This window comes from Apiospora kogelbergensis (assembly GCF_038363985.1).
Source record: "Apiospora kogelbergensis strain CBS 113332 chromosome Unknown utg000001l_segment0_segment0, whole genome shotgun sequence".
NCBI lineage: Eukaryota > Fungi > Ascomycota > Sordariomycetes > Amphisphaeriales > Apiosporaceae > Apiospora > Apiospora kogelbergensis.
The window spans coordinates 5251514-5278978 of record NW_027117418.1 but is presented as its reverse complement, the minus strand read 5'-3'; the positions used below and the strand labels follow the sequence as shown (position 1 = coordinate 5278978).

Sequence of the window (27465 nt, the reverse complement as noted above, 5' to 3'; positions counted from 1 at the left end):
GGTTGAGGTTGAGGTACATAAGGCAAGTATTGAAGTACTTTACGCGTACAGATCAAGTCACGCGCAACATCAACGGCTACTAGTCCTTATATGGCAGGTGGATGGCCCGTGCGTCAATCGATTGGGAGGGGCTTTCTTTCGGGCCTAGCAGGGCGGGCGCCAAAAATTTCTAGGGAAGTCTCTGTGGGGAGGAGCTGCTGCATCATTGGATTGGAAAGAAGGTCATCATCCATCCATCTTTTCTCACGATACCCCAAAAGGTTGCCCCTGCGTCCTTCTCTCAAACTCCCGCCCCTTAGTCGTTTAATCTACTACAATCGTACTCAAGATGATGTCCATGAGAGCCGCCGCGCGTTTCGCGCCCCGTACCATCGGCCGCCTCAGCTCTGCTGCCCTCAGGCAATCCACTGCTGCCCGCTCGAGCAGCTCTCTGCTCAAGGCCGCCACATGGGCTCCCCTCCAATCCTCACAATTCACCTCCAGCTTCTCCACAACGCCCCTCCGCAGCGCGCCTGCTGGTGAAGTCGACGAGGAGCTGTCGCTGAAGCTGGAAAGTGAGCTGCAGTTCGAGAGCGAGATGAAGGAGAACCAGGATATGCCCGCCAGCATCAAGGACTTCTTGGACAACAGCTCTTTCGAGCTCGTAGATACTCCCGGCATGGAGGACGTCGTTCTCAAGCGCAAGTTCGGAAACGAGAAGTAAGTATAGATCCCCTCCCAGAACCTCGCTCGTTCTCTTTTCTTTCCATTTATAACCTCCCCTCCCCCCTCCCCCTCCCCCATCTCGACTCCCAATTGCTAACCATGGTTGTCACACCAGCATCACCGTCAGCTTCTCCATCTCTGACCTTGCCAACTATGAGCCCGATGAGATGTACAACGAGGACAACGCCATCTCCGACGAGATGACCGACGGCCAGCGCTCGGCCGAGGCCGAGGCCGAGGCCGAGGACGAAGAGGGTCTGGAGGGCGTGGAGGACGACGAGCCCGCCGTGCCCTGCCGCCTGAACGTCGTCGTTGAGAAGGACGGCAAAGGTGCCCTGAACATCGAGGCGATCGCCCAGAACGGCCAGATCATGGTCGAGAACTTCTACTATTTCAAGGACTCCAAGCTGGCCCACAGCGAGTCCGCCGACGCCAGCCACGCCGCCCAGGACACCTACCCTGGCCCGCCATTCGGCAGTCTCGACGAGGACCTCCAGATCCTGATGGAGCGCTACCTGGAGGAGCGCGGTGTCACTCAGGCCATGGCCGTCTTTGTGCCCGACTACTTGGATGCCAAGGAGCAGCGCGAGTATGCAGCTTGGTTGAAGGAGGTTAAGTCCTTCATCGATGCCTAATCAAGACCGCGGGAGTTCGGGCTGACGCACGTGGAGGTGTACGATGATGAAGCAGAATTGGTGCGAGCACGCGATACTAGCCCCAAGGACCCGTGCGGGTGTAGGATGGAGAAAAATCTCTTGTTCAAGTTTCCACTCACGACGAATGTATATGTATAATACTTAACGACAAAAGGACCAAATGATTCCCTGGAGGGGTTTGGAACGCAGCTGATAGATAGTCAAACCATCAACGTCTCATAATATTTTCCAACCATGCACTTGGGCCCTTGGAAAGTAAAAGGTAGCCCCTTGCACAAGATTCTGACAACTTCATGCCCGAGATGACCTCTCATCCTGGACGGATTATCGTCGGCATGCGCAGCTTGACTACGATTAGCAAACCAAATAAACAACTAATACTTTCCTCATTTACTGGTTTTCATAAGCTGGATCTCGGTAGTAGGTCAACAGCGCGGGATTTCACTCTCGCAACGCCAATAGTGCGGACCGTGGAGATCGACGACGGCGTTGCACCTCTTGCAACGGACACACATTTTGGCCCATTGCTCTTTCCCGCCATCCTCTCTCCCGGCCAAACCAGCGTGCGTTCCAATGATACGTGGCTCATTAGACGTGATTGGACTCGAGACGGTTCAAGTGCACCTCAGCAGCTGTCGCCAGTGGCAGAGTGTCATCCTGGGCGGGTCGTCTTTCTATTCTTCCACTATCTCGAGTTTTATTTTCATTTTGGTTGCAAGAGCAGCGCGTCTTTCCTTATAAGCAGACTGGCGTACAGACATGTAAAGTAATTTCGGTCGTGGCCTGGTAGCAAATTGGCAAATCAACCCAACCGTTCCGCCATATGAAGAAGGCCGATGCCAACCAATTGGCAGCCCTCGATTTTGCTTTTCGCATTATTGGTATCATACATCTAAGTGGAGAAATAAAGAAACGATACATTATGTCATAAACGTGAGGAGGAGACGAAACGATAGAAATCAGATACTGGAACTCCCGAGGGGCGCCGGGACGTGTTGAATAGCCATGATGGACTGCGGAAGCGGTTGTCAGCCCACGATACGATCAACCCACGATAACCAGGTCGGATCTGCGCAGAGCCGGTCCATGGCCACCTTGGATAAACACACGAAAAGTTCCTGGCTCTTCGAGGACGCCGCGGCGGGCAGGATGAGGGCCGTGTTCAGGGTCCAGGTGGGCAGGCCTCTCCTGATGGTATCGGGCTTCGCGACGGGGACCCCGGGGATTGTCCACTCGGCGTCGGCGCCGAAATGACGCCAAGTGTTGAAGGCCAGGTAGTTGGACTGCCTCGGGTCCGAGTTGACACCTACGAGTCGGGGGTCGGGACAGGCCGAGATCATCGCCAGCCGCCGTTCCACGTAGCCATCGTTAATCGCATCAATCGAGTCTGTTATCACAGGGATTATCTCGGCCAATTTGGCGGTATTGCACATCGCCTCCATCACCTTGGCCTTGGAAACCGTGGCAAAGGTTGGAAAGGTGGCGTTCCCCAGGTAGTCCTTGGCCCGGCCAGTCAAGGCCCGATACTTCCAGTTGACCGAGTTCCAGAGCGTTGAGACGTCCGTCCCTTCTTCGGCCGAACCTATAAACTCTTCAGTTTCCATGCGAGCCTTCACAATGTGGGTGAATGCAAGGGCTGCTAGACAAGCGTAAGTGGAAGACATCTCGTTGTCGTTCGGCTCGGAGCAGGTGAGCCGTTGAAGCTCTTTGATACGTTCATCGTTGAACATGAAAATCTTGCCGATTTTGTCGATTTGCTGCAACGGGGTCCCAGTTTTGAGAAATCTCGGCTGTGTGGGACCACTCTTGTCTGGCAGCGTAGTGTACTCAGGACACATTGCTACGAGCTCCTGGAATCCAAGACTCGACGCCGCTGGCTGATGCGTAACAGCGGGAAAGCTTTGGCTCGAAGGCCCCTTCAGAGCGTCGCCTCGTGTCTCGGCTGCGAAGCACTCCAGAAACTCTCTTAAGGTTTCCCCGTCGCACACTGCATGCTGCAAATTGGAGACGAGGAAGAGACCACCTTGGACGAACCGGACATGGACAGTGCATGCGGGGATAGGCTCGGGCGTCCTATCGAGATTGGCAATTGGTCTCGTTTTCTCGCCCAGGAATAGATCAGGGGGAAACCCCCTCGACTTCATCTCGTCGTACCTTTCCCCCTTGCCTCCGAAAGAGATCTCGAGTGGTATTTTGTACTCGGGGGATTGTGATATCTGGACTACCCCGGAGTCAGGGTCGACGCGTAGCCGGGCGGCGAAAAGAGCCCTCTTCCGAGCGAGGCCGTCCAATCGCGATTTGAGATAGCCAAATGTAGGCTGGACGGACTGCCCGTCATGCGGGAAGCAAAGCACTACTGAGATGTAGACTCTAGGTGCATGCTGGTTCCAGATGGACAGCGCCTCCCATTCGCCGCTTTCTCCATCATCGCGCTGGGAAGAAGGCGAGAGCGCCGGGGAGTAGGGTGTGTGAGTCCGATCTAGGTGACCGCTCCTGTGGGGAGAAGGGCTTCCTTGAGTCGGCGCGGGCCGGTGTTGACTGCGCCTCGAGGCCGGGAGGCAGCGCATCTTGTTCTGTTGGGAATGACTTCCGCCCCGGAAATCCAACATGATGGACGAGAGACTTGCTAGTCGCGGGCAGGAAGAACGGTATGTATTATGTGATGCGGTGCTTGGGGGTAGCAGAGAGGGAGGGTGATTTATCGTGTAGACGGAAAATCATCTCTGGAGGCGCACGACGTCCAAACAAACTTATCATGTCTGCTTACTCGCCACTGATTATCAAACAGTGGTGACGTACCAGTCGCAAACAGCCTCACACCTGAGTTTGTCCTCTGAGAGACGCGGCACATGATCTGCCGGGCGCGGTATCCTGACCAAGTGGTGAGCCCTGGTCCAAGGGCGACAGCGAAAGTCAGAGGGAGAGAGAGGGTGAGAAAGGCGAGACTTTGGGACCAAGCTCGCAACGAACGACGACCAAAGCAGACAGAGTGTTTCAGGGAGGAGAAGACATGTATCGATATTGCGCGGCGGCAGGCCCAATGCGAAGGTAGTCAAGGGCGCACACCGAGTATTCGACTCGAGGAGCGCATTGCATGCCGAGCCCATGGAGATAGCAGTGACTGCTCAGGTGGCTTGGCGGAGCCCGCAACTTTGGGCTGGTCGCGTCTACCCGAACGGGCGACGTGCAGATGCAGGTTCTCGTCATTCCACGTAGCTATCCTACAGTGCGTGCGCAAGTAGTGGGAATGGCAATATGACAGGACACAGATCGGGGTGGGTGGAGGAGGGTGGAGGGGACAGAAGGCAGATTTGCGGCGTGTAGTGGTAGTGGTAGTGGTAGTGGTAGTGGTCGTATGTAGTAGTAGTGGTCAATGGCCCATCTTCAGCCGCTGCCTAGGAATGCAGGATCCTTTTCCAGGCCGGGGCCCTTTCCTTGTCCAGTCGGTTAACTCGCTCGTCTTTTTCTTTTCGGCCGTGGTGCTGAGCGCAATCGCAGTCTTGGTGCCTCGTGCTTGCCTCTGCCCGGGGCCCCGCGTGTTCGATTTCTCGTTCGTCGGCTTCGTTTCCATTTGGATTAGCGGCAAGCCAAGTGGCATTGTTGGAACGGCCATGGCCGCACATTGCATGTTTGTGTGTCTTTGTTGGTGGCCAAGTTTGATGATATGATGCGCAAGCGTGTGCCATCAGAGGTGGACAGGGGGAGGGTCGACCATTACCTCAACCATGTCTCGGCTCCAAATGTAGGGGCATCTGGTCTTTTGGAGCACCCAGGCTTCCAGGGCTTGCTTTCCTTCTTCTCGACTTGCTTTTCGGTTGTCCGTTTGCTCATTTCCCCTTCTGTGCTTGCTCCTTCTCTCTTCCGCAGCAATCTTTGGCTTTGGGAATGAAAAGAGCCGCCGTCTGCGCACGCCAAACACCCAGCGAGCCAGAGCCACCCCGGTTTCCGTAGCTCCATATTGAGTTCGAATGCAAGGGGGCCGCGGATGATCAGCATTTTATCGCACAAACACGCTTCTTCTTCTTCTTTTTCTTCTTCTTTCTTTTCGTCTTCTCCCGCCCTCTCGCCCTCCCTCTCTCTCTCTCTCTCTCTCTCTCTCTTAACTCCATTGCTGCTCACTCGGCGGCACGCACGGCTTGGCCAACCGGGCTACGGATGAGATCCGCAGCCAATGAATCCCCGTTATCGTGACCAGGGTCTAGCGACTCGATGTAACCAGCCTCTGGCGCCTCAAAGACCAAAGACGCACGTACTTATGTACTGTATGCCCTGCACGTGCCATTTGGCGAGCAGCCCTGTATCTATCTATTTTCGGTTATGTACGTATTTGCACGCACCTGCAGTAACTTGGAATCAGCGGTCTGTCTGACTGCCTACTGCCTACTGCCTACTGCCTATTGCCTACTGCGTGGGCATACATATATATGTACGGGGGAGAAGGAGAAGCACGAGCCGTTAGCCGAACAGCAGCTCTGTATTGCCGCGTGCATACTCGTGACCGAGGCCGTCTCGAGGCCTGTTCTCATTCTCCAAGCCCCTTCTCTCCCCCTCCCGTTCGTTCCTCCATTGCCATCTTCTTGGTTCTGCCCGGGGAGGTTGATTGCGCCGCCCCGAAGACTAGTGCCTCGTGGAATCAACCCTGGCGTGACACATGCACCGCATATACGCCGGTATAGCTCCGCCATCATACCTACGTGTTTGCGCTACAGAGTCTCACATATACTACTGGCACTTGACGACAAGCAAGTGTTTCGCCCTACAGACTTGACACCACTGATTAGGCTAAAGACAAAACGTGCGTGCAATGTAGCTTTATACCTGTAAGCCTGCGTTGGCTTTCCTTCTAGCACCAGGTCAGACATATTGGTGGCGTGTGACATGTGCTATCGGCGACAGGCATAAAACTGGGTATAGATAGATCAGATACACGTTGCTGCACGGTATCTTTGGTAAAAGATCGTCTCCGACTCACCGCACGGGGGCGGCGGCGGCAGCAGCAGCAAACAAATACATACGTGGGCATCCGAATTCCACGCCGGGGTGACCAGGGGTTCGGCGCCTAAGGCGGCTTTGGGGGAACACGAGACAGCGAGGTTTGCCTTGCCTATGCCTATGTCACTGTTTACTGCACCGGTGGTCGTGGTGTTTGTCGATCTGTGACTGGATCGGATACGGCAACCCTCGGGCCTTATATTCCATCAGCCGAGTAAGGGATCAACAACCGTGTGCCATTTCGGGAGTCCAGAGAACTGCCCTCCAACCCCATTACATAGAGCCCTTCTGTCCAGTAGCCCCGACGCGGACAAAACGTGTTGAATTTGAATATACCATCGAGTGGTCATGAAAGTGACGTCTCGTTGTCATGGCGAGATCTTAGTGGCCCGGCCTAGCGGACCGATTCCATACGCCTCCGGCTTGGCTCATGCAGTTTCTCCTTTGTGGCTGTTCTTTCCTAAATGAGGAATTGGATCATGTGTTTTCTATCTTATAACCAGAGTTTGCTTTGCCAATTTTGTAACAAATCAGTAGGCTATGCATGTCTTCGCCATACATCATGATAATTCCACGTTACGAGGACATGCCACGTAACCAACGAATTCGTCCAGCTGTCAGCTATCTTAGTAGTAAGGTAATTCAGTACGAGGCGTTTGCCACAAACCCTCATCTATTCCCTGGCAATGGATAGGCTAATTGCTCTGTAATTATTCAATAATAGCTAAGATATATGTCGTATAGAGCTGCCGGGTGGGCTTTTACATTGGGTTTAGTGTTGTCTCGTCTCGGTAGTCTACGCAGCCATTCCTTTTATCCACGCATTCGTTCTTAGCATGGCCTATAAGAAGACAACCGTGACTACACCGGCAGTAAGTAAAGGGCCTTTAGTAAGGATTTTATTTAATAAACCTTAGATATATATATTATTTATATAAATAATATAAGCTTATTTATTATATAATAAAACCCTATTAGCTATAGTCTTAAAGAGAGGAAATCTTCTATATATAGGTAAAACCGGCATTATATATAGATAATGCAGGTAATAGTTACATGCATCATGACCCGTAGCGGAACTGCCATCTGAGGGTCTCCGTCCGCAGAGATGTTTATTATAGCCTGAAGTAACGACTGAATTCGGCTCCGAAGCCGTGATGATGCACCGGATTGTCGGTTAGCCACTAGCTGCTGCTCAATGTCGACATGAAGTTCATGCTCCGTCGGACACAATGGCTGGAGCTTTATAACTGTCAGTGTAGCTCGCGGTTCCGGTATGAAACCTTCTCCCACCGCGGCCGAGTAACTCAACTTCTCCATTTCCCACTTCCGCTGAAGCCAGCATATAACGTAGTAAATGAAGCCATATATCATAAAGACGGCTGCGTAAACGCTACAGACGCGCCACAGCATCATCTTGGCAACCGAGGGGAAGTGAAAGTCCCAAGCGATGAGGAAGGAGGCGTTAAACCACAACAGGACGATATCGCCGAACGGAGAACATGAAGGATCCGGCAGCAGCCAAATATCGGACGGGAAGCGGTCCCACGGGCGGGCTGTCACCTTCCGGAAGACAACGGGGAACCGTATAATCTCGGACAGGCGTACGTAGTAGGACTAGTGGACCCCAATGCGCCATCGAGGGCCATTGATAAAGCCTAGAGGAGTCCGATACCATATTTTCAGGCCCAGGTCCGGATGCGTCTATTTATTTCCCACTAGTCAGTCGACACTGTGCCATGGTAGCCCTCATTATTCTGGGCCTACTCACTTGGCTCTTTGCCGCTAGACGTATTGCGGCAACGGTCTTGTCCTTGGCCGGGATGCAGCGTGGCCGGGTGATGGCGGGTTTCGGCACCAACAAATCATGAAACGATACCCAGTTCGAGACACGAGGGAGTTGTAGTAGGATTGCAATAGCGAACTCGCATTGGTCAATGGTGTGGTGTTATAGCTGGTGTAAAGGAGGAATTAAGCGGTCGGCTTCTACGGACAACAAGTACTTGCCAGACGGCCCGGGTTGATATGGAGCCGATAGCCGAACTATCGGTCAATTGTTGGCCGGCTGGCTTTCTCCCGTCCGTCTACTGCGTGCATTCGGCCCGTGGCTTCTAGAAACACACCTCAAATCTGTGGCCGTCACTCACGATGAACAAGATAAGTATCTGCCCGCCGTTCTACCAACGACTCACCGGTATCGTCATGGACAGGAGAACCCAACCCCTCTTTCTGCCCGCGCTCGTAAGCGTTGCAGTGACCCGAGACTACGGGATACTGGAGTCCTTTTTCACACGGATAGCGCCGACCAGTTGGCCTTCTGGATGCGAGTATGTCGCAACATGGGTGTTCTGCGAACAAGCATAGGGGACCTCTTCTCCTGTCTCGTGGTGTACAAAGGGATTGTTGCTAAACCCACTGCCACAACTCTGAGAATCGGAAGTATTGATTATGGTGCCACGCATTTTAGGTGGTAAAAGGGATATGCTAAAATTTAATAATTATAATAAACATTAATAGAATAAGAGTTAATTAATAAGAAATATATTAAACTAGCTTTGATATCCACTTTAAACTAATATTATTTATTATTATAAAATACTGTTACTTAATGCTTATTATTAGATATAGATGTTAAGTTATCATTTAAATAGAGGACTTGCACAGACGATGTGCTCTAAAATACAACGTAGGTCTCGAAACGACTGTAACTAGTCTTTAGTAACATCGAAGGTGTTATCAAGAGCAGAAGTCACCTCGAGCCTCAAACCGCCCCGTGACCCAAGATCAGTCCTGGCATTAGGCTAGGGGTGTTACAAAGAAGGGCTGGCTGTGATTATTCATGTGTTATCCCTGTGGCTAGCTTCTTTTGCACCTGAGAAGATATCACCAGCACTGGGAGCCTCGGGCTACTCCTTGACTACCTCAAATAAGAATAATAACCTTCGGGTTTGGCAAGCTGTAGCCCATGCCGTGGTTTTGATGGTACGTTCTGTGGCAGTTTTTGATCTCGTCTGATCAAGGACGCCCCAAGACCAGTACATCAAATCATCTTTTCCAGCAAAGAAAATGACCGGCACCAGAGACGCAGCCCTCCAGCCTGGCCCGCGAGCCTCGTCACGCAGGATACGAGCCTCTATGTAGCGTTGCACGGTTGTATAATAGTGTCCCCGGAGCCCCAGGAAGCGTGTTAAAGAGGAAAGAGCAATAGGAGACATACAATTTGCATAATGCTTTTGAAACAGACAACATTGAAACCAACAATGTCAATTTTGAGAGACCGTGAAGGAAGTTCCGGTTACGTGGATGTGGAAGGTGTATGGAGAGAAGCAAAGGGCGACGCGGTGATTGTTTTGAAGACACGTATTCGACTTGACGAAAGCTGGGAGAAAAGGGGCCCAAACAAGGCTGTGATCCGGGCAGAGTTTATCTGACTAGGTATGTATGTATGTTGTGGGGAAAGAGGCGGAAGCCAAGGAGATTGGAGGCGGAAAACCACGAGACTCTACGGAGGTATGCAAGGGATGTCAAAGTTCGAAGGCAGAGAAGGAGAGATATGTTCCAATCTATGAATCGCAGCCTAATGGCCCGTCTTGTACCACAGAAAAAAAAGGGCCAGATATATGTAGTCGCAGTAGCACGACATGCCATGATAACCACCATATAACGTATAAATGTTAGCCGCCGCTGAAGACCACCCCCTCAACGCCACTCCCAAAAGCTGCTACAAGCGAGGCTCCGACACACAAATCCCCACATACAATTCAAAGCCCGCCCACACGCCAGGCGCATGCTTCCATCGAGGGACGCGTTCGGTAATTTCGGCGACGTTATGTGATTAGAACCCGCGAGACTCGAGCGGCAGTTTCCTGTCCCCACCTCCTTCTCGCGGCGATATTACCAATTCTGTAGCCGTCTCATCCGCCCCGAAGAAATTCTATCCGGGTATCATTAATATTGGTCAAAATGGTGACTCTAATCATGTCACCATTATTGCGCACAGTACACCCAAGCTCCCAAGGAGCAGAACCTCGGCCTGCCCCTATATCGAAGATATTTTCCAATCTTCTAGTAGTCATCTCGTTTCTCGTACGACCATATCGGCGTCGGAGAATCTGTTATCAAGACCGGGGGGCGGAGGCGTCATAAAAGCGACCTGCCAGAGCCGAACCGTGTAATAGTGTTGGAATTCTGTTGGCAGAGGATTTTGCCAACGGCTCTGAGCATGTTTCAAGCTTCAGAGTCTGGATTAAAGCAATGCGCCAACCGAGGCTGGGCAAATGTAGTGTGCTAGTCGGTTTCATGGGCTTTGTGCTACGACTTCTCGAGCATAAAATTCAACCAGCATCGTGGCATACGCTTCCAGGTCCTCAACCGGCACAGCGAGACGGAAGTCATTGAGAAGCAGGAATTGAAGCTCCAGGTGGTTCAACTCAGCAAGGGGCAGACCGCCAACCTAATACGAAATGTTAGCATCCAATCAATGATTCACAGAAACCAGAGGCAAATTAGTCGTACCTTTGCGTATCTCGAGTTGGTGTAGAAAACGTCCGAGAAGAATTTACTGGCACAGGTTACTCCGGCAATAATCAGTCGATGGATATTGAAGCTATCCACGACAAAGTATGTTGCAGGCGAGGAGACGGATGCGGATGTCGTCGCGGATAAAGCCCGTTGTGATTTTATGCTGGCTTCTCCTTTCTCGTCGTCGGCATCGTCATCATCGGCCAGATCAGAGTCGGTCTCGTCAATTTGCCCGTCCTCAGCATCCTTCATCTCTGTGTCGGCGCCTGATTCGGGCCGCACCGTCTTAGGATCGGTGTTGTTTTGCGCCGCCGATTTACGCCGGCTCTGCTCGGCTTCCATAACCAGGTTGTTCACTCGCTCAGTCATACGATCGAAGTAGACTAGCAAGCTCAGGAAAACCTCATACGTTGTCGGGCAGTACTTGTGGATTCTGCTCAAATAACTCAAGATCGTGATGGCCGGCACATTCTTGCCATGGAAGGCAAGCACTGAGCTGCTTAGAGGGCTCATGGTTGCGCCATCGTTGTTATGATTGGCAGCTGTCTGCTGGTGCGCGGCATTTCTGTGCAACGCGTCGTGCTGAAGGTCGTTGGTGGTTGTAATTTTCGTGAGAAGCGCAGCCACCATTTCGATGATATCGCCGATGGGCATACCGCTGATTTCGTAGTTCATGGCTTGCAGCGGGGGGTCTTGGAGTATTCCAGGTCCGTTGCCGCCGTTCATCATTTCTGCCTGGGCGAGCTCTCGTATATGGGCCAAGTCCCGCACGACGATGGTATGGCCTTGCGAGGAAGAGGCATTATATGGCGTGGCCCGAGGCCCAGCTGACGATGGGTTGGTATCGGATTCGGGAGAAGGTTGCTGCTGATGTGAAGACGACCTCGAAGTAGTGGAAGATACAGCAGTCTGTGGTTGGGATGCCATGGATGCGACCGAGTTATCGCTCCCATGTTGCGGCCTCTGGCCAGCCGATGAGGATGAATCGGGTGGAGAAGGAAATCGCGATGCGCCTCCGCTTGAGGAAACTGCTTCTTGCGCGGGCAAGCTATCTGTTTCGGTGGCGGTAGTAGATGCTGGTGCGTCCCAAGTTCGTTTCGAAGGGGTGGCGCTCGGTATTGTAGACGCCTTGTATTTGGGAGATGTGGAGGGGCGAGTTGAAAGGGAAGGCGCGGCTTCCCTAGGGCGGCTTCTTGATTCTGATCTGTAAGAAGATTCGCGAGAAACGGAGTGATCGTGCTGCAAGCCGGATGCCATCATGTTATGGAACCGAGAATGATCCGCAGCGTAGTCACCGATTACAGCCGCCATATCTTTGATATACTCAAGTGTGGTGGATTAGAGACTCAAAAAGAGGTTGTCGAGGCTGTTCTCGGAAAAAGTATTGCGTTTCTGTAAGACAGGGGACCCGGTCAGTTGGTTCGTCCGTTGTCTTCACAACGCGTCCAGTTGAGGAGAATAGTAAATTGTTGGAATCAGAAAAAGAAAAAAAACAGGAAGCAAAATAGAGAAAGAGGCTTGAACGCAGGAAGGAAGTAGCCGTCAGACACTGCGACAAATCAATCACGCTGCAAAGCTCCAACGCCCAACGCAACACCGATGTTGGGTGGCATGGCATAGTCGTCGACTGGTCGACTCGCTGGTTTTACAGTAGTCACGCACATGACGCACCTTACGGCGAACAGTAGCATCGCACACACGGGCTGAAGGAAGATTGAGGACAAGAGGGAATGACAGTGGCAGCCTGGTCGTTGGGCATCGACGATCGCCACCCGGTTCTATTGGCACCACACTTCCACATGTGTTATGCGAATGCACGTGTTTCAATTCTCACATATCTCTGCGGTATCCCACCGTCTGGAGCAAGAGTAATGCCGAAGCGAAGAGGGACGGGAAGCGGGAAAGGATTGCAGGACGACAGCGCTGACGAAAGATAAAGGGTGCGAAAAATAGGTTACGACGAAAGGGAAGAAAAGTGCTCATTGGACGCAAGCAAATAAGAAGGTGAGCTTACCTGCTGCGTGTTGGAGTGGTTGGTGGTGGGCTTCAAAGCGCAGTCGTCATACTCAAGCCACAATCAAGCCGCTGAACTGAGTGGTCTCGTTTAATACAGTTTGGAGTTTGGCTGGGGATGGGATGGACCGAGTTTTGGTTTCGACGATGCGACCGGAAGGAATCGCAACACGAGAAAGAAGAGGCGTTTCGCAGGTCGAAAAATAAACGTATGGAGGGTAGGTTGAGGTTGGGAGACGGTTTTCGCGCCGGATGACGGATGGAACGAGGCCAAGATTCGATTTCGAGGGGCAACGTTGGGCGTTCTTGGGAGGAGGTGGCCGAGCCCTTTTTTGTTGCAGAGAAAGATGAATACGGGACCTGTGATTGATTGGAAGTTTTGGGTAGGGGTGAGTGTGATGGTGGATCAGATTTGGACTGATGGGGACCCCGAATTTCGATGGTGGTGGAGATGGCGAAAGAGAGAGAGAGAGAGAGAGAGGGAGGGCGGCAGGCGGCGAAGCGCAAGAGCAAGACGAGACAGGAAGACAGGACAAAAAGACCAAGCAGGGCAGGCCAAAAAGGAGGGTGATGCTAGTCGTAGATGCTTGCTTGGTTTATCAGGTAGCGCGTAGCGCAAGTACATGTAGCGTCGCCTGGCGGTGGCGACGAAGGTTGTTTGAATCAGGGTGGTGGATGTACGTCAGGGCAAATCAATCCTCCACCAAGCGATGTGCGATGCGCTCCGATGCCACTCGTTATGACATAAATCCCTGCGGGCCGTGATGCGACAAGCAACAACAAAGAGGGCGAATGGCGGAGCGATCGGTGGGTTTCCGGCAGAAGAGGTGAGCGAGGGAAAGAGATTACCTAGTAGTGGGAGTATGTATGTATGTATGTATTGGAAGGATCAATAAATGGAAGAAGACAAGCAAGCCAACAAGGCACCCTGGGACAGGTACCCGAAGTCGCCTCTCGAAGCCTGAGGATTTAAATAGACAACATGAAAACACATGAAACCCCCCGGCAAAACAGATGGCGTGGTAATCCTTCCATTTCATGCCGGCGTAGAATACATACACACACATATTGAGATGCGGTGTGTTGCGCGCCTGAGGCCATGGAACAAACCGGAAGTTCAGACGGGAGAAGGGGGTGTTGTATGCTGCCGTACTGATCAATCATAGGCCAAACTCGTCCTCCCTCCTGCCTCCCCTCCTCGTCCTCGTCCTCGTCCTTCTCCGTAAAGTACCCAAAGTGACATAGAAGAGGACAATCGAAGAGGCTATTAGACTTCCTCCCGCTCAAGTGCCCAAATGCCCAAGTGCCTAGCTGCCTGGGCGGGTCAGTCAACCTTGTTAGTTACCACAAGCACGTGGGATTTAGCTCGCCCGCCGAATGAGAGACGATTGAAAGCAAATGCGTGTGCTGCAAGAGACAGGAGAGATACATCCAGTAGATAGATCTTACGTATCCTGATGAACCAGACCATTGCCGGCGGAGGACTGCGTGTCTATGCGCTTGCGCTGCGCCAGTCCCAGTCCCATCCCCATTGTTCGGCCGTCAGAACCATGGATGAAGAAAGATGGACAGCCGATGACCGATGGCCGATGAGGCTACCCGCCGATATAGCATCACGGACCCGAACGAAGCCAGTGCAGGCAGGGCCTGTGCCACTATGCCATGCCGTACGTAGGCCTCGCTACGATGTCGGGGCGTTCGTGTATGTAAACTAGGTTGGGAGCCATCAGGCAACTAGTCCAGACTGCCAGACTTCTACTTCTACGACGACGAACGAATCGATGTTACGGTTACAAGGCTAGGCAGAATAGACCTTGCACGAACCTGGATCACGTTCGATATTGCTATCGATATTCCCTGGCAGCCGACTCGCGCCATTGAGACATTACTTCATTGCTTGTTTCTACTCCAGGTAACTACCCAGCAACCTTGGAAGATATTGATGTTTGTTTACACAGATGATCCCGCACTCGGTCCTGCGCATGGGTCCAGGATAGGTGTGCGGCTTGTGCGGCTGTGCCATACGGTAGATAGGCAAAGTCTTCAACCTGCGACGGTGCCGGTGCCCATGGATGGCATGTTTAATTTACCTATCTAAGCGCAGCAGCCACTCGAACGGCTTCTGAACTGCCATGGCCAGCCCCATCTTGCCGGCCTGACAAAGAAGGATATTGATGGATGGATGGCCGGGCGAGTGCCACATTGGACATTGAAAACATCGATGGAGGGTCCCCCGTTGCAGACTGTCCTCCAATGCGACTGACACGCCCGTCCGCCGGGTCAATCAAGAGGCCGGGACGAGAGGTGTGCCGTTGTTACTGGACGCTGTTCGAAAGCGCCACTCGACTCCTTTCACACTCGTCATTTTCCCATATCGAAAGAAGAAAACCACCCTTAAAGCTAACGGTTTGCCGGGCGCCCAATCCATCATCCATGGAAGCCCATCTCAGACCATCGCGGAAAGGCCGCCACAGGGGTCGACCAGCCAGGCAGGATCCCCCTTGCCATGTACCCTGCACTTGGGGGATGCCACCAAATCGGATTGGGAATGGCCTCAAAGATTGCGGGTTCCACCATCCCACGCACACGGGACCTGCTAGCCTGTCAGTATCCAGCAACGCCTCCACCGCCAGACCCCTAGTCCCTAGGTAACTGGCTGTCGCTCACCTGAATTCTGTCTCTGCATGTGCTGTACTCCTCACTTCGCTGGCCAAGACGAGGCACAGAGTAGAGAGGTACGCAAGTAAAGTAAAGCGGCAGTGCCCATAATGCCTTGTCTCCTCCCTGTGCACCCGTACCCCCATTTGCCGCCACGTCCCACTCTGCGACCCCTCATGCCAACTCCATCCCACGCGCTCTCATCGATACACGACATGCATCTTTGCAACACGCCTTGTCCGTTATGCGGTCTGAGACAGACCACCACACTTCTGACTGCAAGCCGCTACAAATCAGCAATGAAAAATTAAGGTAATGGCTGATGAGTAAAGACCGATAAGCCACAAGCCTATGTACTTGAATCGCTGGCTCCCGGCCCGAGCGCCTTTCTGGTCTCCGATACTGACCAATGAGTGCCCATCCTTCTCCCACGAGTCGGCCTGTGTAGCTCTTGATGGTTCCTGGCCTTGCCGGCCAGGTGCCTGCCAGCAACATAATGTGTCGGTCGCCTGAACTGCCTAGTTTCATAGCAAGCGGTGGCAGTCGCACAGGAGCCATGTCAGTAGGAAACCGATATAGCAAGGCCAGATAGAGACTAAAATAAAGTAAAGTCGACCGGAAACACCTGCGCATTGTGTGCATGTACATAATAAGATTGGCATGCATCCCATGCGATCCCGTTCCGAGGCCCAGCCCACTATGCCGGCTCATCTGGCCACTATCCTATCTCGAAACCCTGAGCTTCGTCATCGCAGGGCTGCACAGTGGAATTGGATTTCCACCTCCTCTTTTCCGTCCATTCCTAAGCAAACAACAAAACGTCATTTTGCCAACACATGTAGTAGGCGTAGCCCCCAGGACTGTCCATACAGTCACTACGCGAAATTCTGGAAACACCAGAGGCTACTAAGCTCGTGGAGTAGACTTGTCATACATAACGCTAGGCAGCCCATAGATATCGACAGCGGCACGGATCGCTTCCTGGTAGAACAGAAGACGGAGTGCTTACCAGCAGATTTGATTCGCAGACTCAATGCTGCTCTTCCTGGCATCCCACGCCCGGAAGACGTTGAAACGAAAAAAATCAGCACTATCTTGTGAGTATAGGCAAGGTTCTCGTAGCTCCCTTTATCAAAGACCCTCACCGCTTGTTCCATGTGTCTCGAAACCCTGGCCCTTGCAAAACCCGATGAGCCCGCAATACGATCTCGTTGCTGCCACATGCCTTCCAGAATGCGCATGGGTGGACATTTTTCACTTCGGCCATGCAGTAGGAAGCACAAATAGTGGTTGGGAGCAATACTTATCTGTCTCTCGGATCGACTCGATTCTATTTGTGTTTCGTCATCTCCATAGATGTGCGGCGAGGGGCATCAAGAAACACCTCCATCGTCGCACAAGCTGTCATGATAGATATTATACACGTTGACATCTCTCGTCAGCCATATTTGTCCCATAGTCGAGCCTCATAATTTGGGGGTTGCATCCCTTATTGGTGTCGGACCTCGTACTTCTCGTCGGGGGAGATACAAGTGCCGGTCGGCTCCCTCCTTGGTGAGCACCACCATGCGAATGACACCACCGGAACTGCCGTCCCACTTGATGGCCTCGGAAAGCGCACCCTTGACGAACTGAACCGCGTCCGCCTCTTCCATGCCCTCCCTCCAGTTCGCATCGCAGTAACCGTAGATGTATGTTGAACCGGAACCGCCGATAGCATAAGACTGCTTGTGTAATGAGCCACCCAAGGGGATGGAGTAGACCTGGCCGCCGTGTCGCTCGTCCCATCCAGCGATGATCAGTCCAGCACTGTTTGGGTCGTCCTGTTAGCGCTGCTAAGATATTGCGGTCCGTTGTCCCTCGTCCTCTGTCGATATGTATGGAGAGAACAGAGCACTCACCTCAGTCGGTCCTTGTTGGAGTAGCAGATCTCCTGGAAGATGGCTGCTGCAGTCTGAGTAGTCGGGGGCTTGCCATTGCGCATGTGGAACATGCCCAGCTGGTACTGGACAATATCGGCCACAGCTTGTGTATCAGCCGCGGAGCCGGATCGGCAGCACCAGATGGTATCGGCGACTCTGGTAAGCTTGTCTGTCACTCGGTTCGCAATGTACGCTCCGGTCGTGGTTCTGGAGTCGGCACCTAGATAGGAAATACAATCAGTATCGAAGCCAGGAAAGATTGCCAGTCGTCATGCGGCAGTCGGAACAGGATGCTTACCCAGGATAACACCGTCCTTGAATGTGACCGCCATGCTACGTTCTCGTCAGTTTGTATTGCCGGCCTGTTTGCAGCTGCCAGGACTCACATGGAAGTTCCGAGGCTAGATAGGACATTAGCATGACGATTGCAGCGTCTAGAGGACGGGGCTCAGCTTACTTGACCTCTCCCTTCTTTAGTCTATCCATATCGACGTGGATGCCGTCTGTTGCACGGGCCTGTATCAGCAATTCTGTGGTTTCCCTTGCACGAGGCTGAACAAGCCCTATGATGAGATGTGGTCATCGTACCTTCGTTCAGGGCGCCTGTGTTTCCGAACTCCATCTTGATTGGTGTGCAGTGACGTTCTTTTCCAGAAATGCCGCTCAATAGAATCGCTTCCGTCGTCGAAACCGCCGTGGGTCGATGTGGTTGGGATGTGTCGGGTGGTTCTGGTGGTGGAAGAGCGGGAAACGGATAGCCTGCCTCGCCCACCTGGAAGCTTGAGGTCGTTGAGCTCAGGCAGCTCCAGACGCGTTAGCTCACCAATTATGACACTGCAGCCCTGCCAGCCCATGGCCCGTGCACAACTGCCTATGTGTGCACTAATGCAGCGCAGTCATTACAGCCGTTACCGTCGTTACCTTCGCATGCGACTTGGATATTCTTATTCTTGCTGTCACAGAATTGACACACGTGGAGGTTGTCGCTCAAAATCGTCCCTGAGAGCAGGGTCTACAATGGCTGAAGCGGTCACATGCCCCGGAACGTTCAAGAGTGTTTTGGATTGGCAGTGCAATATTCAATATGTGCATGCAGTAGCGAATAAGATGCTACACAGTAGATGAGGTCCTCTTGGTAAATATCAGATATCCGCAGATGTAACGCCGTTCGCCATGCTCTAGTGGTGTCCACCCTCCTGGTTACGTCTATTGTATCAGACTCAAGCCGCCTTGGGTCTGCGAATGTGTCAGTCTCGGCAAGAAAAGAAGAAAAAAGAATGACTGTGCGGCATGAATGGGCGCGACTCACGAGTCCTTCTGCAGCTTCAGTTCGGTGGCGCCTTCCTTCTTCTTCCCATCTTTATCCTTGTTCTTGTCCTCGTCGCCGCAGCCGCAGTCGTAGAAGTCGCCGATGTTGTTGCAGTTGAACTGCGGCTTGTGGAGCCGCTCGTTGACCAGGTTGTGCATGGAGCACGCCCAACCGGCGGCGTTGTTGCGCGAACTGACCTGCGGCGGGTACTTCTTCAGGAGCCCCTGGAAGTGTCGCGCGCAGTCGCCGCAGGGGTAGAGGCGCGCGAACAGCTGCATATACGTCTTGAGGGCCATCTTGTCGTCTTCGGTCGGCTTCTCCGGGAATCGCGCCATCATCGTGTGCAGCAGCTTCCACGAAGCACGGCCAAGTTCCGCCCTGTAAGCAAAGGATGAAGCGTTAGAAATGGGTGTGGGTGGCCACTGTCAGAAGAACCGGGCGGCAGATTGCAACCTACTTGATTGTTGCATTCTCGAGCTTCGGCGCAATGGCGCCGCCGGAAAGAAAACTGGCTGACATATCAATGTCTGCCATCTTCGAACTCGGCCAGAGCTGCCTCTGCCTTTCCTCCGGCGGGTGGCGGGGTGAAGACTTGTGGCACACTAGCCGGCCGGACTCGCGAGGACATCATAAAGGATAGACCGAGAAATGCAGCGACCGCCAACATGACGATCATGGAGATATGGCGTGCCATGGTGTATTGTTGTTCTGCGGCGAGGGTTCAAGGTGCGAGGTGAATGAGAAAAGGCATGGAGAGAAGAGATTAAGTACGTTGAAAGCTAGTTTCGCGGAGAAAGGAGCAAAAGAACCAAAGTTTATTGAGCTGGAGGCATCATGGTGAAACAGTCGTGGGGTTCAATCAATCGTCCGAGGTGGCCAGTAATACGATACGGGATTGATACAAACATCCAAATCCAATACTAGGCAGGCCACCCACCCAGCCTTAAAAGTCAACATTCAGGGTCTCGGCTAGACTTCCTCGTACCCCCTAAAATAGGTGCCCTGGCCTATGGGTCGGCCGATCTCTGCTGATGATGGGGCAATTGCTGCTCAAGGCGCTACCGACACAGCCTGTAGCCTCCGAGGGCCTTGGACGGAAAAGGCAGTTTAAATGCCACCGCCCTCAGCTCTTCGGCATGCGCATGCGCACCTCGGCTGAGGCCCCCTTTGGCAGCCCTCCTGGCGGATATCAAAGTCGTTCGTGTTTGTTATTTATTCAATTGCATACTTGCTCACTAGCCCCGGTCGAAGTGACCATCTTCCCATCGTATCCAAAGCCTAAGCCAGCCAGATACATGCGAGATAGATATGGTGATGGTACGATGACGGAGAGGACCTCAACACGTATCTTTCAGGTATCACCGACCCATCCGCCATCGGCAACATGGCTGCCTCCGGTGATGGCACTGGAATCATCCGCAGCTAGGAATAGTATCAGCCTGGCCACCTCCGCCGGCACCAAGACCCGTTTCAGGCATTGGGCCTTCAGCGTATAGTCCTCGTACTCCTTCGTGAGCACCTCGTCAATCTGTCGCCGCGTCGCGATAGACCCCGGCATAATTGAGTTCACCCGGATGCCGAACTCCCCAAACTCTCTGCTGTGCATCCTCGTCATTCCCATGATGGCTGCTTTCGCGGTCGTGTAGACGGGGACGTCGGTGGCGGGGATGCGCCAAGTGATGGATCCCATGTTGATGATGCTGCCCGAGCCCTGCTTCTTCATCGAGGGCGCGATGTACTGGGTCAGGAAGAACTGATGGCGCAGATTGACGTTGATGTCCTGGTCAAAGGACTCGGGAGTGACGTCCGCAGTCGGCACCCGGGCGCCGGCACCGGCGGACGCGGCATTGTTTACGAGCACGTCGACCGTGCCCTGTTTGGCCAGGGTCGCGTCGGCACATCTCTTGAGCTGGTCCAGGTCGGTCACGTCGCAGTGGGTGAAACTTGGGTGTGATGCACCTGGGATACGTTTGATGTGTTCCAGCAATTTCGCCGCTGAGCTCTCCGAGCAGTCGAAGAAGATGACATTGGAGCCCTGTCTGCAAAACAGTTCGACTGCAGCTGCACCAATACCCTCGGCACCACCAGTAATGAGCACCGTCTTGTTTCGCAGGCTTGGGTATGTAGCAAAGTTGTCCATGTTGGGGTCTAGTGAGCAGTGTGCTTGCGCAGGGGCAGGTGCGGTTTATTCAGGATGTTGACTGCTTGCGTTCGTTAGGTGCAGCCCTTTCACCCCGTGTGTTTCTATTTAGCAGAGCGGAAGCCGAGCATGTTTTATGCCACCAACAGTGTACCGAGACACTGCCGCCATATCCCCCAATAGCAGTCTCGTGCTACCAGGCAGCCAAGAAGTAAATGCATGGGCTATTGGGTAACAGTTTGCGCACATGTGTCACGCCATGCTATTAACATGCGTTGTCCACTCAGGTCCGTCCCGTTTCGACCCTCGACCATGGACACAATGGGTAGTCGTAACAGTCGAATAGGGCTACTCCGCATGGCCCAGTGGCTTAGTCCGGCATCTTTGTCACCACATGCTCCCAGCTCATGTAAGTGATTCAACGGGAGGTATGCGGGGGGAGGGGACGATGGGGGCGTGGGGAAGGAAGTAAGACGAAGGGAAGTAGGCTATGTACGTAATCATGCCCACCTCGAATGCTCCTTGGGCTCTGGCTATCAAGTTGATCCCAACAGCACCGAAGACGTCTACCAGAAGTCTACCAGGCGGGGAGTGAGATAAGGAACCGTTAGCTTCGGAGAACCGTCCGGTCGGGCTACCCACTCTGCGATACCCAGCCCCGCCCCGGCTGACTCCGCTTCGCTTGGAGATCTGGCAGAGTCCCTGCTGTCCTATGGGTGCTTCTCACCAGAGATAGCATGGCCAGGGCCGCGGGATATCAGATAAGGCCTCTCGCCTTTACCACATATCGAATTGTCAAGAATGAAGCAGAAGCAATCCTTGCGCTATCGGGTGGGACTCACCGAGCCCGTTTGAAGACGTCTTGTTCTTTTCTCAGCTGGCCATACACACTGCCTACTATATAAGGTAATGCTGCGCCCCTGAAAATGACAGGACGAGCAACTCGCCAAACCCTTCCCAAGTTACCTGAGCCACAGTCGAGGACCTCCCCGAGCAAAATGGTGTCTGTCAAGCTTCTCTTGTCCCTTGGGGCCAGCCTGGCGCTTGCTTCCCCCATATCTCCTCCTCCCAACTCGCTGTTGTTGACTCGTGACGTCGCCCAGTTCAACGCTAGCCATCCTAACATCACCATATTCGCTACTGGGGGTACCATTGCAGGCAGCGCAGGTTCGAGCGACCAGACGACTGGCTACCAGACCGGCGCATTGGGCGTGGACATTTTGATCAAGGCCGTCCCCCAGCTCTGGAACGTCTCCAACCCGACCGGCGTCCAGTTCGCAAACGTCGGCTCCTCGGAGATCACGCCCGCGATCCTGTTGAACTTGACGAGGCTGGTCCAGCAGGAGCTGGACAAGCCGGAGTGCCAAGGTGTCGTCGTCACCCACGGGACCGACACCTTGGAGGAGACCGCCTTCTTCCTTGACGTCACCCTCCGCACCGAGAAGCCCGTCGTCGTCGTAGGCGCCATGCGCCCCGCTACCGCCATCAGCGCTGACGGCCCCATCAACCTGCTCGAGGCTGTGACCGTCGCCGCTTCGCCCGCGGCCCGCGGGCGGGGCGTCATGGTCGTGCTCAACGACCGTATCGCGAGCGCCTACTATACGACCAAGACGCAGGCCAACGCGCCCGATACCTTCAAGTCTTACGAGCAAGGGTTCCTGGGTTACCTGCTCAACATCAAGCCCATCTTCTACTTCAGCCCCGCGTTGCCCGTCGGGAAGCCCTACTTCAACGTCACCGAAACCGCCGCGGAGCTGCTGCCCCAGGTCGACATCCTGTACGGCTACCAGGGCCTCGACCCCAAGCTGGCCGCCGCCGCCGTGGCCGGCGGCGCCCGGGGCCTCGTGTGCACGGGCATGGGCGCCGGCAGCTGGACCGCACCCGGCCAGCAGGCCCTGGCGCGGTTGATCACGGAGCATGGTACGGCCGTGGTCTTCTCGCGCCGCACCATGGACGGCTACGTAGGCTCCCGGCAGGTCGGCTACGGCGCCGGGTTCCTGAACCCCCAGAAGGCGCGGTACACGCTCATGCTCGCGCTGAGCGCCGGCTACGGCGATGAGCAGATGCGCACGTTGTTCGAGTCCTAGAAACCGTCATAGACGGGCGTTTGTGGATTCGTGGGTGGACGGGACTAGTTAACTCTGATGTCAGCTACAGAGGAATGATCATGTATTTTACGCCTTGTTATGAACTATATATAAATATATCTAAGAAGTGGATCTTAAATAATGTATAGAAAGATAATTATCTAACTAAAACTTATTAGAAGATATTGAGTCTGGATTTGTCTAAGTGACATCGATTGTATAAGTGATGTCTTATTCTCCGTGATGTGTCTATTCATCTATTCATGCTGTGTTTCTATAGCACTCCTTCTCCGAGACGGAAATTTGTGGAAAATTATAATCTCAGCGCCCTTGTTTCCTTACGTTATATCTTTTTAGAATTAGAAACACTTTTAATGAATATGAGTTATTATATAATAAATATAAATAGCTATTATATATATTATAGAATATTTATATATATTTTATTCTTTATAATATTAATCTTATTATTATAATTATCTTATTTAATCGATTTATATTTATTAAAGAATTATATACTGTTATAAAAATAGCTTATAGGATTATCTTATTTCCCTTTTATATTAAGAGTTCCCTGACGTTCATCTATAAGAACCTCTATTACTTATATTCTCAATTAGAAAGCTAGATTTTGAGCTATTCCGGGTCGCCCATTGCGTAGGGCAATTAGATTCATTGTTTCCGGTAAAGTGCTACATCTAGAGTTCGCAACGAACCTGGTGTCGGGTGCAGCCAAGGCTGTTTCCAACACAGCGTCACAGCTATGGTAAAAGGAACAAGGTACAGGACCAGACAGTAGCGTTCCTGTCAGGGAACTGCCTGGCCTGTCCCACGAGTTTATAAATAGACAGGCTCGTGGTTTCTTCTTGCCGTGCTGGAAACCTATCGGCGAGTGACGGGACCTATGACATCCGGACGGAGAAGTCGGGTGACTGATCGGATTTCAGTATACATGTAGCAATACCCCTACTTGCGTCTCCAAGGGGAGTAACGAGGGGGCTTGATCGTCATGATTACCTCTGAACACCGGCTATTCATCTTGGGTAGCAGCAGCCGGGGTTAATAAAACACACGCACTTAATTTTGGCTAGGCGCTGGATACGCAGCTATCTTAAACCGGTAGCTCCAGAAGTTCTTTATGCAGTTTCTGGGCAAAGGCTTGGAAGGCTGAGGGAACGTAGCCGTTGGCGCCTACGTATGAAACTGGTTCGGAGATGTTTCAGATGATGACTAAGATGCGGCTACACATGCAGCTTATTCCTCGGGAGTATGGGTGGCTGTGGTTGGTGCAACACAGCTGCAGGAGGTTGGGCATGCATTAAAAGACAAAATGTACTACTCATGCAGCTATCTGATCCAACAGGATCACAACACTGGCTTTTTGGTGGCGCATGAGCTTTATTCATCTAGTCTTCAGCTGTGTATGTGTATATGCAAGTGCGAACATGTCTACATGAAGCGCACATTACCACATCAACCGGCAAGTATTAATGCGTGGTATATAAAAACATAACAAGAAACCTTTCTCCCATGATATCGTCTAGCTTCGTCATCAACGGCCTCCGTGCTTAATGGGCTGTGGCGTTTGTAACGGGTTTCGAGACAGAGGACACCGTCTCGGCACCCATCGAGAGCATGTTGGCCTGTCCGAGGGTGTTCTGAGCAAAGCGCGAGTTGAACTTGACGACATTGCGGACCTTCTCGTAGCTGGCCGTCGAGATCTTCAGCTTCTGCGTAGCGACCATCCAGTTGACGCCCTCGGTGCAAGGGGGTGTAGTCAGAGATCCCGAGTATGCCTGAAAGTTGCCAGCCTTGATGGTATCGACAAGCTCGGACATGACGAGGGGCTTGCTCTTGGTCTTGGTGCCGGGTGCCTTGATCTCCTCGATGGAGGAAAAGAGAGTCTCCAACATGGTAGACGCGGCGGCGGTGGCGTTGGTTGCGGCGGAGGGCATTATCTTCATGCCGGCAGCAAATCGCTTGTTGGCCATGGCCTTGTGGCGAGCCTGAAGGGCGGCAGAGCTGGCGCCAGTGTCGATGTCAATGTACACACCAACGACAGAGACCTCCTTGGCGGCACTCTGGAAGACCATGTGCATCTCCACTATAGGCCAGGGTCAGTATCCTGTGGCTGGTGGTTGGCCAGAGTGGGAAGGGGAGCTTACTCGGCATGCTAGTACCGTTGTCCAAGTGCTCACTGGGCTGGTGGAAATGGAATTGCTTCATCTCAAACTCGGTTCCTCCCACGTTGATCTTGGCACCGGAGCCTTCCATAACACCCTCGATAGTCGTGCCAAGGTTTTCGAACTCTATGCCTTCGGGTGCGTCGGGGATCTCGAGCCCGACTTCGGCAGTTGAGATGATGTTGAATTGACCGTCGACCATGCTGATGGGGGACTGCTGCTTGCCCATGGCACAAGCGGAGTTGGCGGCGTCTAATGTGGCCCACTTGAAAGGTCCCTATGTCCCGAGTTTAGTTCTGTGTTGAAGCCGAGGGGGGCTCATGTCCCGTCCTCTTGGAGACGACTTACAGTTTCGCCAAAGTAACCAAACTTGCCAACCTCAACAGCGCCTCCCTCGGCACGGGTATGAAGATGTGTGCGTGATCCGCAGAAACCGAACACGGGAGAGGCAGCCATAGCCATCAAGGCGAACGTGGAAAGTCTGGAAGCCATTGCGAGAAGGATCGAGAGAATTAAGAGGGAAGGGTTTGAGGATGAAATGTCGTATGTCGAAAGGGTGTTGGTTGGGCGATAGATAATGATACTAAAGGAAATACTCGAGCTCACGGAGCGAGTGTGAATTATAAGAATGAGAATGAGAACGAGAGATGAATTACCAGACCCAGAATGCGCTCCACGATTAGGAAATAAGAACCATGATCCTTCGAGACGTAATCTAACATATATGTATTCGATAGCACCGATCTTGGCAGCACATCATTACTCGAACAAAGATACAAGAGTACAGTACTTGGGATGATTGGTGAGATGCGAACCGGCAGGGGTCACCGTCAGTGAACCGTCCTGAAACCTAGGCATCGTGTACCGAAGAACCTGGCCTGAACCAGGGTCCAGAGTGGCATTCCTCGATGTTTGGTTCCGACGTTGGGACTAGGCCACGAATCACAGCCAGGGCGATGGATCCAGAGACTACCCCAGACTGCAAGCAGAAAGGGCCCGGCAAAGGCCGAAACAGCCTGGCTTGAGGGAAGCAGGCAAAGAAGTGGCTCCCCTGGGCTGGACATACTCAACCTTATCCGTATACGGACGCCAAGTGAGGTTGAGATGCATTTGAAGCATCATGAGCCAACTCCTTCTCAGCCAGGAGTTGGCCGGCGAGGATGGGATTGGCCCCTTCTTTTGACCGCGCCTACTTGGCCAAGGCTGGGCATCCTCAATATACCATAAGCGGTAAAGGAACACCTTGTTTGATGCTGAACGTATAATCCTTAGACGAACATAGCATTGTCAAGACGGCGGAAACGAGGCTTGGGAAACAGTCTAGGTTGCTCTGTCGAAGGATTGGCAGAGGAACTTGAGGCTAAGCCAGAACTACTGCTTATTTCGTGTTTCCCGAGAATAGACAAACAACGGCAAACGGGGATTCCGAGCCAAAACACACACACACACACACACAGACGAAATGGAGAGAGGGGGAGAGCGGGAGAGAGACAAAGAGAACAGGGCGAGGTGAAGCAGGTCGTCACTAGCCGGGAATTCAACAACCAGCCGGAGAGGAGACATGCCATCTCCGCCCGGGCCAAGAAACGGTCTGGAGCAGCGATGGTGAGCAGACCCATCAAGGCGGCGACGTTGGTACATAGTTGGGCCCAGCATCGCCAAGTATAACGTCTTTTCTGTTAAGGGCTCATGTCGAGAGGGACGGTGCTTGGCGGCCGGCAGAAGGCCCAAGAGTGAAAAAGTAGGCTAAACAATGCAGCCTAGCATGGTTGACACCTCCTGGCTGACTTGGCGGGCTTCAATCCAGCCCCTTCAGGTTTCTGTCTGGTGAGATGGCAGAAGGCGAAGCATGTAGATGCGACGCGCCAGGAGGCAGTTGACGAAGAAATCATGCCATTTTACCCAGACATGTGCTTGGCAAATTGGCAGAGGGCCTGGGCACGACCTCGTTTGGTGGGTGGCCACCAAAGGAGAAAAAGATTTTCCAAGACGGCGATTGGAACGGGACGCCGTGTGTCGTTTGGCTTGGAAGGATTGAAACGCAATCAAGTCATCGATCAATCACCCTTCTTTTCTTTTCCTCTTGTCTGTGGTGTTGCTATTGTTAGTTTGGACGGATGGGAACGACCTGGACTGGATGCAATCAGCTCCGATCGGGTGGGGGGCAGCAGCATGTCAGCATGTATGCACATACATAAAGACATACTAGTAAGCATACAACAATAATTGCGCATCAAACAGAAGTAGCCGACGGTTACTGCTGGACCCGGGTCGTTGGG

At 52.9% G+C, this 27465-nt stretch overlaps 8 protein-coding genes across 8 annotated transcripts; 2 read left to right on the top strand and 6 right to left on the bottom strand.

Moving 5' to 3' along the window:
- Positions 1 to 328: 328 nt before the first annotated feature.
- Positions 329 to 1340, top strand: PG998_001688 (uncharacterized protein; the record flags this gene model as incomplete). The annotated part of the gene is made up of 2 exons (XM_066868506.1): positions 329 to 699; positions 821 to 1340. 2 exons carry the CDS (start codon positions 329 to 331, stop codon positions 1338 to 1340), a joined length of 891 nt encoding a protein of 296 aa, XP_066736921.1.
- Positions 1341 to 2389: 1049 nt separating this feature from the next.
- Positions 2390 to 3970, bottom strand: PG998_001687 (uncharacterized protein; the record flags this gene model as incomplete). Its single annotated transcript, XM_066868505.1, has 1 exon — positions 2390 to 3970. One exon carries the CDS (start codon positions 3968 to 3970, stop codon positions 2390 to 2392), a length of 1581 nt encoding a protein of 526 aa, XP_066736920.1.
- A 6501-nt stretch (positions 3971 to 10471) lies between these two features.
- Positions 10472 to 12185, bottom strand: PG998_001686 (PHO85 cyclin-6; the record flags this gene model as incomplete). The annotated part of the gene is made up of 3 exons (XM_066868504.1): positions 10472 to 10622; positions 10709 to 10806; positions 10869 to 12185. The coding sequence occupies 3 exons, from the start codon at positions 12183 to 12185 to the stop codon at positions 10472 to 10474; spliced, it is 1566 nt and encodes a 521-aa protein (XP_066736919.1).
- A 4826-nt stretch (positions 12186 to 17011) lies between these two features.
- PG998_001685 (uncharacterized protein) lies at positions 17012 to 18089 on the bottom strand (the record flags this gene model as incomplete). Its single annotated transcript, XM_066868503.1, has 6 exons — positions 17012 to 17354; positions 17447 to 17687; positions 17766 to 17800; positions 17854 to 17868; positions 17925 to 17970; positions 18056 to 18089. The coding sequence occupies 6 exons, from the start codon at positions 18087 to 18089 to the stop codon at positions 17012 to 17014; spliced, it is 714 nt and encodes a 237-aa protein (XP_066736918.1).
- A 598-nt stretch (positions 18090 to 18687) lies between these two features.
- Positions 18688 to 19310, bottom strand: PG998_001684 (FAD-linked sulfhydryl oxidase ERV2; the record flags this gene model as incomplete). The annotated part of the gene is made up of 3 exons (XM_066868502.1): positions 18688 to 18703; positions 18777 to 19154; positions 19234 to 19310. 3 exons carry the CDS (start codon positions 19308 to 19310, stop codon positions 18688 to 18690), a joined length of 471 nt encoding a protein of 156 aa, XP_066736917.1.
- An 817-nt stretch (positions 19311 to 20127) lies between these two features.
- PG998_001683 (uncharacterized protein) lies at positions 20128 to 20916 on the bottom strand (the record flags this gene model as incomplete). Its single annotated transcript, XM_066868501.1, has 1 exon — positions 20128 to 20916. One exon carries the CDS (start codon positions 20914 to 20916, stop codon positions 20128 to 20130), a length of 789 nt encoding a protein of 262 aa, XP_066736916.1.
- A 998-nt stretch (positions 20917 to 21914) lies between these two features.
- On the top strand, positions 21915 to 23003 carry PG998_001682 (lactate 2-monooxygenase; the record flags this gene model as incomplete). Its single annotated transcript, XM_066868500.1, has 1 exon — positions 21915 to 23003. One exon carries the CDS (start codon positions 21915 to 21917, stop codon positions 23001 to 23003), a length of 1089 nt encoding a protein of 362 aa, XP_066736915.1.
- Positions 23004 to 24571: 1568 nt separating this feature from the next.
- Positions 24572 to 25678, bottom strand: PG998_001681 (tat pathway signal sequence; the record flags this gene model as incomplete). Its single annotated transcript, XM_066868499.1, has 3 exons — positions 24572 to 25107; positions 25169 to 25463; positions 25535 to 25678. The coding sequence occupies 3 exons, from the start codon at positions 25676 to 25678 to the stop codon at positions 24572 to 24574; spliced, it is 975 nt and encodes a 324-aa protein (XP_066736914.1).
- Positions 25679 to 27465: the final 1787 nt, after the last annotated feature.